The sequence below is a fragment of the Nerophis ophidion genome, linkage group LG06 (assembly GCF_033978795.1).
Source record: "Nerophis ophidion isolate RoL-2023_Sa linkage group LG06, RoL_Noph_v1.0, whole genome shotgun sequence".
NCBI classification, from domain to species: domain Eukaryota; kingdom Metazoa; phylum Chordata; class Actinopteri; order Syngnathiformes; family Syngnathidae; genus Nerophis; species Nerophis ophidion.
The window spans coordinates 74,469,280-74,486,303 of NC_084616.1; the positions used below are offsets into that span (position 1 = coordinate 74,469,280).

The 17,024-nt window shown below is 44.7% G+C and overlaps 1 protein-coding gene and 1 long non-coding RNA gene across 8 annotated transcripts in view; one reads left to right on the forward strand and one right to left on the reverse strand.

Annotated features, from left to right (window-relative positions):
- LOC133555232 (uncharacterized) overlaps nt 1-17,024 on the forward strand; it is a 238,561-nt gene that overhangs the window by 46,433 nt on the left and 175,104 nt on the right. The window lies entirely within an intron of this gene.
- bsna (bassoon presynaptic cytomatrix protein a) overlaps nt 1-17,024 on the reverse strand; it is a 295,215-nt gene that overhangs the window by 28,018 nt on the left and 250,173 nt on the right. The window contains exons 6-12 of one of the 5 annotated variants that reach the window (XM_061904832.1): nt 15,916-15,957; nt 15,284-15,451; nt 14,959-15,206; nt 12,631-13,564; nt 7,723-7,758; nt 5,271-7,641; nt 3,951-4,451 (exon numbers count right to left, since the gene is read on the reverse strand). In XM_061904832.1, the coding sequence (XP_061760816.1) occupies nt 3,951-4,451; nt 5,271-7,641; nt 7,723-7,758; nt 12,631-13,564; nt 14,959-15,206; nt 15,284-15,451; nt 15,916-15,957 (4,300 nt within the window). Of the gene's footprint in view, nt 1-3,950; nt 4,515-5,270; nt 7,759-12,630; nt 13,565-14,958; nt 15,207-15,283; nt 15,452-15,915; nt 15,958-17,024 lie in introns of all 5 variants that reach the window. The other 4 variants (XM_061904835.1, XM_061904833.1, XM_061904830.1 and 1 more) reach the window with 4 other exon arrangements.

The window sequence follows — 17,024 nt, forward strand, 5'->3', positions numbered from 1 at the left end:
ACTTGATCATTTCGCGATATTGCCATATTTTTGCTGAAATGATTCAGTAGAGAACATCGACGATAAAGTTAGCAACTTTTGGTCGCTAATAAAAAAGTCTTGCCTGTACCGGAAGTAGCAGACGATGTGCGAGTGACGTCACGGGTTGTAGGGCTCTTCACATCCTCACATTGTTTGCAATCATAGCCAGCAGCAGCTAGAGCTATTCGGACCGAGAACGCGACAATTTCCCCATTAATTTGAGCGAGGATGAAAGATTCGTGGATGAGAATATTTAGAGTGAAGGACTAGAAAGAAAAAAAAAGGCGATTGCAGTGGGAGCGATTCAGATGTTATTAGACACATTTACTAGGATAATTCTGGAAAGCTCCTTATCTGCCTATTGTGTTGCTAGTGTTTTACTGAGATTAAATAGTACCTGAAAGTCGGATGGGTGTGGCCACGGGTGTGTTGACGGCCAGAGTCTCTGAGGGAAGGACAGAAGTTCCGCTGATGTCTCCGGTAAGAGCCGACTTATTACCACAATTTTCTCACCGAAAACTGCCGGTTGACATGTAGTCGGGATCCATGTTCGCTTGACCGCTCTGATCCACAGTAAAGCTTCACCTTCAGGAATTTTAAACAAGGAAACACTGGCTGTGTTTGTGTGGCTAAAGGCTAAAAGCTTCCCACCTTCATCTTTCTACTTCCATCCATCCATCCATTTTCTACCGCTTATTCCCTTTCGGGGTCGCGGGGGGCGCTGGCGCCTATCTCAGCTACAATCGGGCGGAAGGCAGGGTACACCCTGGACAAGTCGCCACCTCATCGCAGGGCCAACACAGATAGACAACATTCACACTCACATTCACACACTAGGGACCATTTAGTGTTGCCAATCAACCTATCCCCAGGTGCATGTCTTTGGAGGTGGGAGGAAGCCGGAGTACCCGGAGGGAACCCACGCATTCACGGGGAGAACATGCAAACTCCACACAGAAAGATCCCGAGCCTGGATTTGAACCCAGGACTGCAGGAACTTCGTATTGTGAGGCAGACGCACTAACCCCTCTGCCACCGTGAAGCCATCTTTCTACTTTGACTTCATTATTAAATGAAAAAAATTGCAAAAGATTCAGCAACACAGATGTCCAGAATACTGTGTAATTATGCGATTAACGCAGACTATTTATAGCTTGGATCGGGCTGGAAATTAATGTCCGCTACAACCCGAGACGTCAAACGCACGTGTCATCATACCGCGACGTTTTCAACAGGATACTTCGCGGGAAATTTAAAATTGCAATTTAGTCAACTAAAAAGGCCGTATTGGCATGTGTTGCAATGTTAATATTTCATCATTGATTTATAAACTATCAGACTGCGTGGTCGCTAGTAGTGGGTTTCAGTAGGCCTTTAAATTCCAAGTAAAATGTGTTTAACATTGTAACATAACATGCATTAGTGATGACGGGGATTATACCACAAATGAACAAAATCAACCCATAGATTTAATGAATACGTGACAAAGAACCCAGCCTGGCATGCCCTCAGTGAAAACATTACTTTAAGAGGTTGTGATTCATGTGAATTAATTAAACCTTGTCGATACCTGTAGAGACACTTGATTGTAAAAGAGTACCAAACCACCCATCCATCCATCCATTTTCTACCGCTTGTCACTTTCGGGGTCACGGGGGGTGCTGAAGCCTACAAGTCGCCACCTCGTCACAGGGCCAACACACATCTCAACAAATGATATCTGACCAAGAATAAAAACTCAGTAACTCAATATAACTCAATATACCCACTCAATATACCCACTACGTATGGCGTAGTGCAGGCGAGCTACTTTTCAATTGACCAACTCGAGGGGATCCACCTCATTTATATATATATATCATTTATATTTATTTATTTATGAAAGAGACATTTTTGTAAACAAGTTAAATGTGTTTAATGATAATACAAGCATGTGTAACACATATAGATGTCTTTCTTTCACAAAGACAAGAATATAAATTGGTGTAATACCTGATTCTGATGACTTGCATTGATTGGAATCAGACAGTAATGATGATAACGCCCACATTTTCAAATGGAGGAGAAAAAAAGTTGTCCTTTCTGTACAATACCACATGGAAGTGGTTGGTTTTTGGCATCTAATTCATCCAGCTTCCATACACTTTACAAGAAAAACATTGGCGGCAAATTCCGTAGCTTGCTTGATTGACATTCACGGCACCCGAGGATCTTGTGAGATGACGCCGGCTGCTGCCAGTTCATTATTATGAAAAAATGACAGAGAGGAAGGCGAGAAACACTTTTTATTTCAACAGACTTTCGCGCTGTCCCTTCCGTCAAAACTCTAAAGGCCGACTGCACATTTCCTATCTTCACAATAAAAGCCCTGCTTCATGCTGCCTGCGCTAACAAAATAAGAATCTCGGAAAGCTGGCGTGCACAAGTGATGTGCACGCCAGCTTTCTGAGGGATCGCTTGTGCACGCCAGTTTTCCGAGACTCTGTATTTAGTTAGCGCAGGCAGCATGAAGCAGGGCTTTTATTGTGAAGATAGGAAACGTGCAGTCGGCCTTTAGAGTTTTGACGGAAGGTACGGCGCGAGAGTCTGTTGAAATAAAAAGTGTTTCTCGCCTTCCTCTCGGTCATATTTTCATAATAATGATCTTGCAGCAGCCAGCGTCATCTCACAAGACCCTCCGGTACCGTGAATGTCATTTAAGTGACGTCTTGGTGAAGATTGATGATCACTCATTTTTAGGTCTATTTTTTTAAAAGCCTGGCTGGAGATCGACTGACACACCCCCCGCGGTCGACTGATAGCTCGCGATCGACGTAATGGGCACCCCTGCCTTAAAGCATTTACCGGCCGATATTATCCGGCATCTCTAATGTTGATAGCTACCATTAATTGATTAACATGGACCCCAACTCAAACAAGTTGAAGAACTTATTTTGGTGTTACAATTTAGTGGTCAATTGTACGGAACATGTACTGTACTGTGCAATCTACTAATAAAAGTTTCAATCAATCAATCAATCAAACTTGCAAGCTACGTAAGTTCCTCTTGAAGCTTTTCCCTAGCTACCCATGTCTTCGGCACGTAAATATTTTGTAAATTTCTGCTTTCATTTTTGGAATAAACTTTAATTCCTACCTGTTGAAATAAAAAGTGTTTCTCGCCTTCCTCTCGGTCATATTTTCATAATAATGATCTTGCAGTAGCCAGCGTCATCTCACAAGACCCTCCGGTACCGTGAATGTCATTTAAGTGACGTCTTGGTGAAGATTGATGATCACTCATTTTTAGGTCTATTTTTTTTAAAAGCCTGGCTGGAGATCGACTGACACACCCCCCGCGGTCGACTGATAGCTCGTGATCGACGTAATGGAGACCCCTGGCGTAGTGGGTAGAGCGGCCGTGCCAGAAACCTGAAAGTTGCAGGTTCGCTTCCCACCTATTGACATCCAAAAAATCGCTGCCGTTGTGTCCTTGGGCAGGACACTTCACCCTTTGCCCCCGGTGCCGCTCACACTGCTGAATGAATGATGAATGAATGATTGGTGGTGGTCGGAGGGGCCGTAGGCGCAAACTGGCAGCCACGCTTCCGTCAGTCTACCCCAGGGCAGCTGTGGCTACTGATGTAGCTTACCACCACCAGGTGTGAATGAATGATGGGATCCCACTTCTATGTGAGCGCTTTGAGTATCTAACAATAGAAAAGCGCGATATAAATCTAATCCATTATTATTATTATTATAAGGATCTGTGTTCAATATTATTGCAACAGTGTTTTACGTCTGCAGGAAAACGTCAGCTTTAGTTTCATCGCCGCCCCTAAATGTGTGATGTGCTTTGCAAAAGCGCTGTACTAATTTGAACACCATTTGGAGAGGTTGGAAGGTCGATTTTGATGCAAATCTGGGGCTATTTAAAAAGAAAAACATACCTGCTGCTTGGCCCTGCATGTCCACTTGTTGCTGAGACTTGCTGCGTGAGGAGCGATGTGGATCCCCTTGCCGAGAGGATCTCTGGCTATGATGGTGCCCAGATGGATCCCGAGAGTAGTCTGACGAGTGGTAACCTCCGGACCTTGAATCTCCACGTCTTCCTGATGATGAAGACCTCCCCGAAGGGTCTTGGCGTATAGATGTGTCTTTAGGGTGGCTCTTAGATGACCGGGAAGACCTCGGTTCATCTGAATGGCGTGATGAGGATGCGTGTCGACTAGTGCTTCCATGGTGCCGATGGTCACGAGACGAAGTGTGTCGTCCTCCATGGCCATACTCCTCCTGAGGCCACAGGTCCTCCTCAGGAGGTTCGTCATAATCATGATAGGTGTGTTTAACACCATGGCGACTTCTTCCGGATGAGTGGCTGCTGCCGTAGTGCCGAGAACTGGAGCGTGGCTTCTCAAACCAGTCTGTCTCTTCCTGGCCCAGATGGTAGGCTTTGGAAACCGAGAGCAGATCACAGTCAATCTCCATGTCGTCTGGAGACAGCGGCATGCAGGCTGAGAAAAAGAAGGAAGACCACCACCCATGCCAAAGAAGAAGACACAGAAAATCAAAATAAAAGTGGTACATCCATGCATAGTACAATTTACATCACTTTCACATTACAAGACTAACTAGATCAAATAAACACTGCAAAAAATGTCTGCAATGAAACAATATGGAAACTATATTTTCATTGCCAAGGCTAAAGCCAATCATGTTCGGTAACATCCCTAAAAAACGATTTGAATTCGTTACGTAAAGGCTCCAAGCATATCGTGTGGCTAAAAGTAAGCCTGCCATCTATAATGGATGCAGTTAACCTTCAAAAGTGATAAGACTGTTTTGCAGTGCAGCCAGAATTCAGAAATGATAACATGTATAAAACATCAATGCAAAAAACACAGATAACGATAACACCCTGTAAAATAATTTGCATTGGTGACGTGCAAAGAAGACCTTCCAAGGGAATCAGAGTGGTGCGAACGAAGAGAACGACCACGCCGCAGAACCATGCGAGTACTGGACAAACAGATGACCAGACGGACAGGCGGAGGGACGGACAGGCAGGCAGACAGACAGACAGCAGTCCACTGAAATGAGAGCTCCAAGTGACTCTCAGGAAGAAGAAAACATTGGCATGCAACAGCTAGTTCTGCCTTTTTTTTCTTCTCTTTCCTAAGCCTATCCACTGGGTGGGTGGGGGACATTTAGATAAACGGTGGGGGCAGTAGTAGATAGTGAAACTGTGGGCATTCAGCTCCCACAATTACCTTCACTGTCTGACACAGCACAATGATAATCGTCTATTAAGTATGTATCATCCGACTTGTAGACATGGGTCCGGGGTAGGTCTCGAATGTGGTCTTGCACATCTGGCAGAGAGTGACTGGAACCGTATTGGCCATAATAGTAATGGTATCTACTGCTGCGACTGTCGTATGGGTCGGGACCTAAGCTTGATGATCGCCCGGAGCCCATGAATCTCCCCAGGGGACTGAGTGGGCTCTCCTCTTCAGAGTACTGCCTGGTTGGGTGGTGCCCCCGGCTGTAGCCAGATCGATAGGAGCGGTCATCCCTCTCGTAGGATCTGCTGCGGTACCCAGAGTATTCTTTGGCTGAGATCTTGTCCATGCCATAGCCGGTAGAGCGGGAGCGGCCGGTGGAAGTGTAGTAAATACGATCATCCTCCTCTCCCAATGAGCCATAGTGTCGACTACTATGTGTGGTGCCACTTCCGGTGTCGTAAGTATTCTTCTTGAAGCCGTAGTCCTCTATCAGCTGACGTCCTCGAATGTGGGCTGAGGCGTAACCCCCACCAGCTGATGAAGAATAGGAGGCCAGATCTGCTTCCACGTCCCGAGCCTCCTCAATGGGGGAGAATTTGGAGATTTTCTGCTCCATACTGCCCAGTTTTCTGTGCTTGCTGCGTTTGGTAGACATGACAGCAGGAGCCAGAAGGCTTCGTGGGGATGAAGATTTTTGCACCCCGGATCGGAAGCTGCCGTGTTTGTCTTCGTAGTCATAGTAATAGGAGGATCCCCCACCCAAGCTAGTGCTCACGCTGCTGCTGCCCCCTAGAGGTCCGTGCCTGTAGCTGCTCTTACCCCTGCCATGGTGGTCGTACAATTCTTCCTGCATCGCTGCTTCCTCCTCGGGTGCCCTGCCGTATATGGAGCTGCCAGTTCCCCCACGCGTCGTGCTGCCAATGGTGCTGCTGTGGACGTGGGTGTCGCCAGGATAACGCCCCGTGCTGCCATGATGCATCATGTCCACTGTTGTCGTGCCCAGCCCGTTTTTTGCCGTCAGCTCACTTACATCATCAATCATCATGTAGTTCCTTGGGATGTTTTGTTCTAAGCCAGGTGCCCCATACATCCCTTCTGCTGTACTGTAGGTTGATGGACTATCCACAGCATGTCCATAGGCATTGGAAACTGTTGCTGTAAACTGTCCATATGAGCTGGCTGTTGTCGTTGTGTAGGAATATGCATTAGCAGTGGTTGTGGTATATGGCCCATAAGAACTAACTGGGGTTGAAGTATACTGTCCATAAGTATTAGGTGGAACTGTAGAAAACCCACCATAACTGCTGGACACTGGTGCTGAGCTATAGGTTCCATAGTTGGCCATGGTTGTAGTACCACTGTACTGACCATATGAGGGGGCTGAACTGGAATAAGTACTGTCTTGTGCCGTGGTGGTAACCACAACTGTAGGATTGCTGATTGTCTCGTAATTGGTTGGCATTTTATGCTCCAAATCAGCCAGTGACGTCTGCCTGGGTCTTCCTTGATGCACTGTCAAAATATCTGTTTGGGGTTGCCCAGGGTAAGGGGTACTCTGGCTGGGGTAAGAGGACACAGCACTTGGATAAGGTGAGCTGTGGGTGGGGTACGGGGGCTGACCAGGTGGTGCAGGTCCAAAACCTGTGTGCCCTGGTTGGGGTTGAGGTTGCGGTGCAGCTGGCAATCCTATGTCTGTTTGAGGGTATGGCGGTTGAGTTTGGGGATAGGTATGGGAAGAGTAAGTTTGAGATTGGTATGATGGTCCTGAAGGGTGAACATGGCTTTGGAGGGGAGTTGGCTGTGGCAGTGCCTGGGACTGAGACACCGTTGGATATGGAGGCTGGTTGAATGTTGAAGCTTGGTAGGGCAAACTTGATTGAGTGGGGGCTGCGGGTTGGCTCTGGGGGTATTGAGAGGAGAGGAAAGACGATGTTGGTGGGTACTGCGCTGCTGTGTTCAGATCGTTGCTAAACTGGCTCATCGGAGCCGTACTTGGTCTTGTTAGCAGTCCATTGGCCTCATGTGATGCAGCTGCTGCTGCTAAACGAAGGTTATTTAATTCACTATCAGACATATAGTCCCGAGTGTCCCCCATACACCGCAAATAAGCAATATCCCTTCTCTCCCTCTCCTTGACCAGTGTCTCTTTCCTTTGGTGGATACCCAACTCAAGGTATCTCAGCTTAGCATCAATCTCTTTCTCCTCTTCCTCCAGTTCAGCTTGCTGTTTTCTCAGTTTGGTTGATTCTTGCTCTACAGCCTTAAGCTCATGGGTGAGGTCTTTGAGAAGGCTGGCTTTGGCGGCAAGGCCAGACCTGGAGCTGGGCTTGAGGCTGGGCACGGATGGCAGGTAGACCTGTTGGAGGGCAGGCGTCATCATGGGCAGATGAACTGATGATGTTTCTTCTGGTGGAGGACTTGGCAGGGTTCTCTTTACCTTACGGAGCAGCGAGCTCTGCTGAAGGGCTGCCAGCTGGAGAATGAGAGAGAGAGGGTGGGGGTAGAAGAGCAGTAGAATACAGGGAAGACAAGAACAACAAAGCATGCAAGGAAGAATAACGGGTGTAATCATTAAGATGGTAGGTAGAAGACCATGATTATAGTGAAGAATGGTGTGAAAGTTAAATATGTTAGGATTGAAAATTATGAGGAATGAAAAATAATATGAAAGCAAAATACCAAATACCAAGTAGTTGAGAGTTGGGGTGAACAGAAATTAATTTGTCAAAGGAGACAGAAAAGTGGAGTGACAAAGGAATGTGGGTAATAGTGGTTGGGCAAATTATAATTGGAAGAGGAAATAATATCACATCAACAGGAAGGAGGGACACTCGAAACAAGAAAAAGATTGTGAAATAAATATAAGGAGAAGACATGCATTCAAGGACACGAGAAAGGTAAATAGACAAGAAGACAAAGACAACAAAAAAACAGGGGGGGTGTGTTAGAAGACATACACAAAAGAACTTCAAGTTAGCAATAATTGGCATGTAGTACTTCAATCAAGCAGTAATGTGTGACGTTAACACTTTAAAGATGTTTGCCTACTATCTGTCATTAAAATTACATTTGTTCTAAGTTAGGACCATCAACTTAGATGCTCCAGTTGGTCCTCTAAACCAAAGTTCTTAACTCTACACCAGTAGTTCTCAAACTTTTTTTCACAAGTACCACCTTGGAAAAAAATTGTCTCTTCAAGTACCACTATAATGACCAAAATTTAAATACAGTGGCGGAATAAGCCCAAGTATTCATTAAAAACAACAGAGAGGTTGTATTTAACAAACATGTAGTAATTTTGGCCACTGTAACATTACACAGTTTGAACAGTAACACTGTGTTTGAATATAGGAAAAAATAAAAGATTATACTTCAAAATCTAGCAAATATTTCTGCACATTCTCTGTGTGCTTTATTGCTGTTGGTCATGCTGTGATGATTATGACAATGTGTTGACTTTAGTTAGTGTTATTAAATGCAATACGTAAGTTATAATTGTATTAAAGGCCTACTGAAATGAGATTTTCTTATTTAAACAGGAATAGCAGGTCCATCCTATGTGTCATACTTGATCATTTCGCGATATTGCCATATTTTTTCTGAAAAGATTTAGTAGAGAACATCGACTTTTGGGCGCTAATAGAAAAGCCCTGCCTCTACCGTGCGCGTGACGTCACGAGTTGCAGGGCTCCACACATATTCACATTGTTTATAATGGGAGCCACCAGCAGTAAGAGCAATTCGGACCGAGAAAGCGACAATTTCCCCATTAATTTGAGCGAGGTTGAAAGATTTGTGAATTAGGATATTGATACTGAAGGACTAGGAAAAAAAACAAAAAACAGTGTGAGCGTTTCAGATGTAATTAGACACATTTACTAGGATAATTCTGGAAGATCCCTTATCTGCTTATTGTTTTAATAGTGTTTTAGTGAGATTTCAAAGATTGTAAAGACATACCTCGAGGTCGGATGGCTGCGGTGAATATGCAGTGTCTCAGAGAAATTCCGAGGAGCCAAGCTCACAGCTGCCTTTTTTTGACAGCTGCTGCAGGACGACGAATAATCCACTGATGTCTCCGGTAAGATATATATATATCACAATTTCCCCATCCAAAAACATGCTGGTTGACGTAGAGAAAACATGTTCGCTTGACCGCTCTGCTTCACAACAAACAAAGAAACACCGGCTGTGTCTCGGTGCTGAAGACAGCTGCAATCCACCGCTTTCCACCAACAGCATTGTTCTTTATAGTCTCCATTATTGAATGAACAAATTGCAAAAGATTCAGCAACACAGATGTCCAAAATACTGTGTAATTATGCGATTAAAGCAGACAACTTTTAGCCGCTAGTGTTGCAGCTGCTAATATTTCCTGATAGTCCGTGACGTCACGCGTACGCGTCATCATTCCGCAAGGGCTGCGGTGACCGCCAGTGTCTCTGAGAGAAGCCAATGGAGGAGCCAAGATCACAGCTGCCTTTTTGACAGCTGCAGGAGGAGGTCGCAAAATCCACTGAAGTCTCCGGTAAGAGCCGACTTAATATCACAATTGGTTGACATGTGGTAGAGAAACATGTTCGCTTGACCGCTCTGTGTTAAAGCTTCACAACAAACAAAGAAACACCGGCTGTGTTTCAGTTGCTAAAGGCAGTTGCAATCCACCGCTTTCCACCAACAGCATTCTTCTTTGACGTCTCCATTATTAATCGAACACATTGCAAAAGATTCAGCAACACAGATGTCCGAAATACTGTGTTATTATGCGATGAAAAGAGACGACTTTTAGCCGTGTGTGGTGCTGGGCTGAAATGTCCGCTCCAACCAATAACGTCACAAGCACGCGTCAACATAAGCGTCATCATTCCGTGACGTTTTCAACAGGATACCTCGGGGGAAATTTAAAATTGCAATTTGGTAAACTAAAAAGGCCGTATTGGCATGTGTTGCAATGTTAATATTTCATCATTGATATATAAACTATCAGACTGTGTGGTTGGTAGTTGTGGGTTTCAGTAGGCCTTTAACCTTTGAGGAGTTATAGTTTCATTAACCTCATAGTATTTAGATAAAAATTCTGTTAAACTTGTATGTCACAAAATTCCGTGAAAATAAAAACATTTGTTCTTTGGCAAAATTTGTATGTTTTCCGTTTTAAGTACGGGTCACGTATCAGTATAGATCCGGCACTTGTATCAGCTAATATGTCAACAACACCCATTCCTAGTCATCACACCACTGCATTTTTACAAGTTGCTGCTGATTTGAAGGGATTTTGGTTATTTCAATTATAATCTCTAAAATAAATAGGGCAATTCAATCTAAAATATTAATCTTGAATGCCGAAATGTACTGTTTACATTTTTCTTAAAGAAATTACTTCAACCATAGTGATTCCAACCAGACTCCTTTTTTTTCCTATTTAGTCATTTAAGATACCGCCTAATCTGTTTAACGTCTCCCGGCAGTTTTAAATTGATTGCTGCTTTATCGATATTATCATGCTGATTGTATCACTTTGTGAGTTGATTTCAGAACCTCATCCTGTGCGTTGGTCACCTTTCAGAGATACAACTCTAGTTTCTTTGCTTTGCTCGCTTCTCTGAAGAATAATAAGGTTATGAAGACTACTTTCTTGTATAAATTGTCTTTTCCCTAATAGCCATTATAACAATGTTTGACTTGCTGCAGTGAAATATGTTTGTGATTAAGCTTCATAAGGTGAAACAAAAAGTCAAGAATACGGCATACATCCATTCCCAGCGCCTCAATTACTTTCTATGCTGAGACAGAGCTCGAGGCTTATATTCTCACGTTTATTCTCAGTAATACGTTTAAATTATTTTTCTCTCCAACAAACTTAAAGGCCTACTGAAATGAGATGTTCTTATTTAAACGGGGATAGCAGGTCCATTCTATGTGTCATACTTGATCGTTTCGCGATATTGCCATATTTTTGCTGAAAGGATTTAGTAGAGAACATCGAGGATAAAGTTCACAACTTTCGGTCGCTAATAAAAAAAGCCTTGCCTGTACCGGAAGTAGCAGACAATGTGTGCGTGACGTCACTGGTTGTGGAGCTCCTCACATCCTCTCATGGCCACCAGCAGCGAGACCGATTTGGAACGAGAAAGCGACAATTTCCCCATTAATTTGAGCGAGGATGAAAGCCTTGCCTGTACCGGATGTAGCAGACAATGTGCGCGTGACGTCACTGGTTGTGGAGCTCCTCACATCCTCTCATGGCCACCAGCAGCGAGAGCGATTCGGACCGAGAAAGCGATTGATTTCCCCATTAATTTGAGCGAGGATGAAAGATTCGTGGATGAGGAAAGTGAGAGTGAAGGACTACAAGAAAAAAAAAAAGAAAAAAAGACGAGGGCAGTGGGAGCGATTCAGATATTATTAGACACATTTACTAAGATAATTCGGGAAAATCCCTAATCTTCTTATTGTGTTACTAGCGTTTTAGTGAGATTATATGGTCGTACCTGTACAACCTGAAAGTCGGAGGGATCTGGCCATGGGTGTGGTGACCGCCAGTGTCTCAGAGAGAAGCCACGTTTGTCGACGAGGCAAAGGCAGCTGGGCTGAGATTTTTTTTTTCTCCCCTCCTCCACAGTGTAAGCATCGGACGGTCGGGGGCGGGCGGTGGGAGGAGACAAGATAGTCCGCAGCTGCAGGAGGAATGACGCAAGCTCTCCGCTCATGTCTATGGTAAGAGCCGACTTATTACCTACATTTTCTCACCGAAACCTGCTGGTTGACATGTGGTAGGGAACCATTTTTCCTTGACCGCTCTGTTCCATAGTAAAGCCTCATCGTCATCTTTCGGGAATGTAAACAAGGAAACACCGGCTGTGTTTGTGTTGCTGCAATACACCGCTTCCCACCTACATCTTTCTTCTTTGACGTCTCCATTATTAATTGAACAAATTGCAAAAGATTCAGCAACACAGATGTCCAGAATACTGTGTAATTATACGATCAAAGCAGACTACTTATTGCTGGGATCGGTGCTGGAACAAAATGTCCACTACAATCCGTGACGTCACGCGTCATCATCATACCGCGACGTTTTCAGCAGGATAATTTGCGCGAAATTTAAAATTGCGTAGTCGCTAGTAGTGGGTTTCAGTAAGCCTTTAATGATACTGTAGAAGACCTGAAGTTACAATGAGAACTGGAAGTGTGAGGGTGTAACCACTAAAGTTAAAAAGTGTATATCACTGTATGCTTATAGTTAATTCCAGTATCACATCTGTACTTAAATTGTCTTGAACACGTCCTTAATCCATTTCTCTCTTAATGTTTTTCATTGTTCCTATTATATGAGTGACTTTACCTGGTTCTGGAGGGCTTGTTGTTGATACAGGGACAGCCTAGCCTTGGTGTGCTCATCGGCAGTGGGACTAAGAGATTTAGGGTCTGACATAGACCTCTGTGTGTTCTTCATTGGTCTGGGCACGGATGGATGACGCTGCGGGGACTCAGCGGTGTACGACTTCTGCTGCGGTGTTACATGAGCCTTGTTCAGCCGTTCACTGGATAGAGAATTCTCCAACAAGCGATGCGGGGACACCGGAGAGACAGGAGAGTAGAGGACCTGCGGAGATTTAGGAATGGTCTGCTGCTGTCGGATGATGCTGGAGATCGACTCATTGTGTAGGTGGTTGTGAGGCTGGTAGTTAATATCAAGTGGGTCAGGACGCCGGCGCTCAAACTTTGCTGCATTTGCTGTGATATGCTGCTGCGGGCGCTGCTGTATGGAAATGTCGGCAGAAGCGGGTTGCTGGGTTCCGCAGCTGTTGGACGAAGAATATGGGCTTACTGTGGTTGGTATGCTGAGCTGGGGAGTGACAACACCTTGGGACTGGGCTTCTGGTTCAGTCTGGCATGCTAATGACTGTCCCTTTGTGGTTCTTTCAGGCCCTGATATGTAATGCACAATCTCTACTTTATTTGGGTCTGGTAATGTCACATGGATGGCAGGGGAGACCCTGCCAAGGTGTTCTACTTCGGTCTGGCAAGACATTTCTCTCATGGTTTGGACGGCTATACTGGAGGATACCATCTTGGGTGCATTGGTTTTGGAATCGGTGCCTGTCGTGGATGTGCCAGTACCACTGCCAGTGGCGCTGGATTCAGAATGTCGAGAATAGCGAGAACGTCGTCGGCGCACTGGCTGTTCAGTTTCAGCTTTGTCCTCATCGTCATCCGTCTGAACTGAGCAGTCTACGCTACGACCACGCCTCCTTGTTCGATGACGCATCATGTACCTTGTGACGGAGAGAAGAATGAAGCAATTTTAATTCCTGCCTGATTATAATTCATTATAGTTCATTTTTAAAACATGATTCAAAACACAGTATTAGTATCATCATGTTGAAATTGTAATTCACAGATATTGAGAAGTGATAATAAGTGTAGCTCATATTGATCAGTGTCAGAGCTTGGTACGCATTGTTGGTAGTAAGTCGGACACGTTTCCAGTGAGGGTTGGACTCCGCCAAGGCTGCCCTTTGTCATCGATTCTGTTCATAACTTTAATGGACAGAATTTCTAGGCGCAGTCAAGGCGTTGAGGGGTTCCGGTTTGGTGGCCGCGGGATTAGGTCTCTGCTTTTTGCAGATGTGGTCCTGATGGCTTCATCTGGCCGGGATCTTCAGCTCTCTCTGGATCGGTTCGCAGCCGAGTGTGAAGCGACCGGAATGAGCATCAGCACCTCCAAGTCCGAGTCCATGGTTCTCGCCCGGAAAAGAGTGGAGTGCCACCTCCGGGTTGGGGAGGAGACCCTTCCCCAAGTGGAGGAGTTCAAGTACCTAGGAGTCTTGTTCACGAGTGAGGGAAGAGTGGATCGTGAGATCGACAGGCGGATCGGTGCGGCGTCTTCAGTAATGTGGACGTTATATCAATCTGTTGTGGTGAAGAAGGAGCTGAGCCGGAAGGCAAAGCTCTCAATTTACCGCTCGATCTACGTTCCCATCCTCACCTATGGTCATGAGCTTTGGGTCATGACCGAAAGGACAAGATCACGGGTACAAGCGGCTGAAATTAGTTTCCTCCGCCGTGTGGCGGGGCTCTCCTTTAGAGATAGGGTGAGGGGCTCAAAGTAAAGCTGTTGCTTCTCCACATCGAGAGGAGCCAGATGGGGTGGTTCGGGCATCTGGTCAGGATGCCACCCGAACGCCTCCCTAGGGAGGTGTTAAGGGCCCGTCCAACTGGTAGGAAGCCACGGGGAAGACCCAGGACACGTTGGGAAGACTATGTCTCCCGGCTGGCTTGGGAACGCCTCGGGATTCCCTGGGAAGAGCTGGACGAAGTGGCTGGGGAGAGGGAAGTCTGGGCTTCCTTCTTAGACTGCTGCCCCCGCGACCCGACCTCGGATAAGCGGAAGAAGATGGATGGATGGATGAGTTACTGTATTTACCCAGACAGCAGGTCTTAGTGTGAATCATTTCGTTTGAGCTTTTAAAACTCCAATACAAGACATTTGTATTCTGTCTGTAAGCACTTGTCTATTAATTATTAATAACATACTGCATAGATCAGCATTGCAAGTGCTTTGCTTTCAAATTACAAATCAACACAAAGGTTACTAAACCACCTGTTTTTGGAAGGACTAGCATAAACAAGAAAACACCTCAAACACACTCAATAAACACGTCTCTACCTCTCCTCCCCATCTTCATCATCCGTTTGCACGCAACTGTCCACATTCCTGCGTGGGGAGACATGGAAGGCTACGCCTTCTCCGTCCAAGCTATCTCTGCTCAGCCTGGTCATGGAGCTGTGTTTCCTAATGTTGCTTCTGGTCTCAACATGCTCATCATGAATTCTCAGACACATCTCTGAGGAGGAGTTCGGCAGGGAGCGGGATCCAATTTGAGGGTCAGTGTAAGGATGCCCGTTCACATCCATCTGCAGGGGAGGATAGCAATTGTTCTATTATTTGATGCAGTATTCACCCTGACTCCTTCTGTATGCTGGCAACTTACCTGTATGTTCTGGACCGCAGCAGTTTTCTGCCGCTTCTGTTCTTCAAGCTGCTGCTGGAGCTGCTGCTGCAAGGACTGGATCTGGTCTAGCTGGGACTTCTGTTGAGCCAGCTGCTCCCTTTGGACCACAAGCTGCTTCTCTCGTTCTTGTTGCTGCTGTTGTAGAACCTACAATGCAGAAACAGAAAGATTTGCAGATTTGACTAAACAGATCAATGAGCCTAGTAGGAATGAGACTGTGGAATGAAAGTCGCGAGAGGGGGTGAGAGGAGAAGCAGTCAATGATGCTGAGAATTCAACATATCTGCTTAGAGATGTAAATGAAAAAATCACCAGCGTCCTGAAAAAGCATGTGTCATGGAGTTATTCTTGGAAGGCTTGGAAAAAAAAGCCAAATTACAATGTATTGCTAAAAAATAAAAATGCAAGTACCACACAATGGACAGCATCGGTTGCTCGTGCCAGTCATGTAATGCCCAGAAGAAAACATTTCAATATTTCTTTGCATTAATGATAGGCTGTTGCAAATAAAAGAGCGTGGGTGGGGGACTTTTGCTGCTACAGTAGGCTATGGGATGCAGTAACATTTTCTTGATTGCATGTTTTATTAGCATCAAGCAAAGCTTCCACACCTGTTGAACAGAGTAAACTTGAAAGATTTTCAACTGCTTGTTCTATTAAAAAAAGAAGACAATCATTATGTTAGCTCTTCAGTTAAATCTTGAAACACGTTCATAATAGCGGAGGGAACGATTCTTAGATTAGGCATGTTTACACATTTACAATGTCATCTTTTTTTTAGGGCTGGGCAACGATTAAAAGTTTTAATCGAAGTTAATCGCACTATTTCTCTGATTAATCGCGATTAACTGCATTGTATACGCAAAGCCCAATAATGAATTCAAAAGTAGTGTGTAGTGCACCTTTATTGGAATATTCTCCCACATGAACAAAAGCGCCAAAACATTTGTTGTGCAAACACAATTTAAATCAGTCCTTGTTAAACAGTAGCAGTTAAATAGCATATTTTATGAAAATCAACTCAAAAAATGTAAATACAAACATTTAAGCTTATTGCCACTGCCAGGGTATTTAAGTTATCCTGTTTGTTATGGAAAATAAATATAATCTACATACAAATCTCTGAGCCACAATCATAACATCTGAACAGGCAATTTCTGAGGTAACAGCAGAAACATTTTTTTTTATCAGAGATCTTATGTTTAAAAAACCTATATTATAGGTAGTGGGCTGTTTTAGGGAATTTTTGATCAAATTATCCGTAGTAGCAATATTAATAATGTTGTGTTTATTCTGCGTAGTGCACTTACAATAATTATGACCATATCTAGGAATTGATATGATGGGAATTTTCCGATTGTTTGCTTGGTGATTTGATAAACTGAACCCATATACATGGTACTATATTGTGATGTTATGAGCCAGGGAATAAAAGAACTACCCTACCCAGCATGCAACAGGAGTGACGAGCATGTGCGGTAGCCCGGTATAGGTTGTGTCGCCATGACGGCATCTTGTATGTTGTGATATGCACGCTCTGAAAGTAAACGTTAAGAACTCAGCCAACACTCCTGGTCTGCATTATTCATAAATAGACAGACAACACATATACTCCGCTGCTTCACAGGCCGCTGGATGTAGCCGGCAAAGTATTCCCATGCTAGCTAGCCGGTCTAGCAAGCACGCCTCATTCAGTCCAAAACGGCCCGATCTATCCACA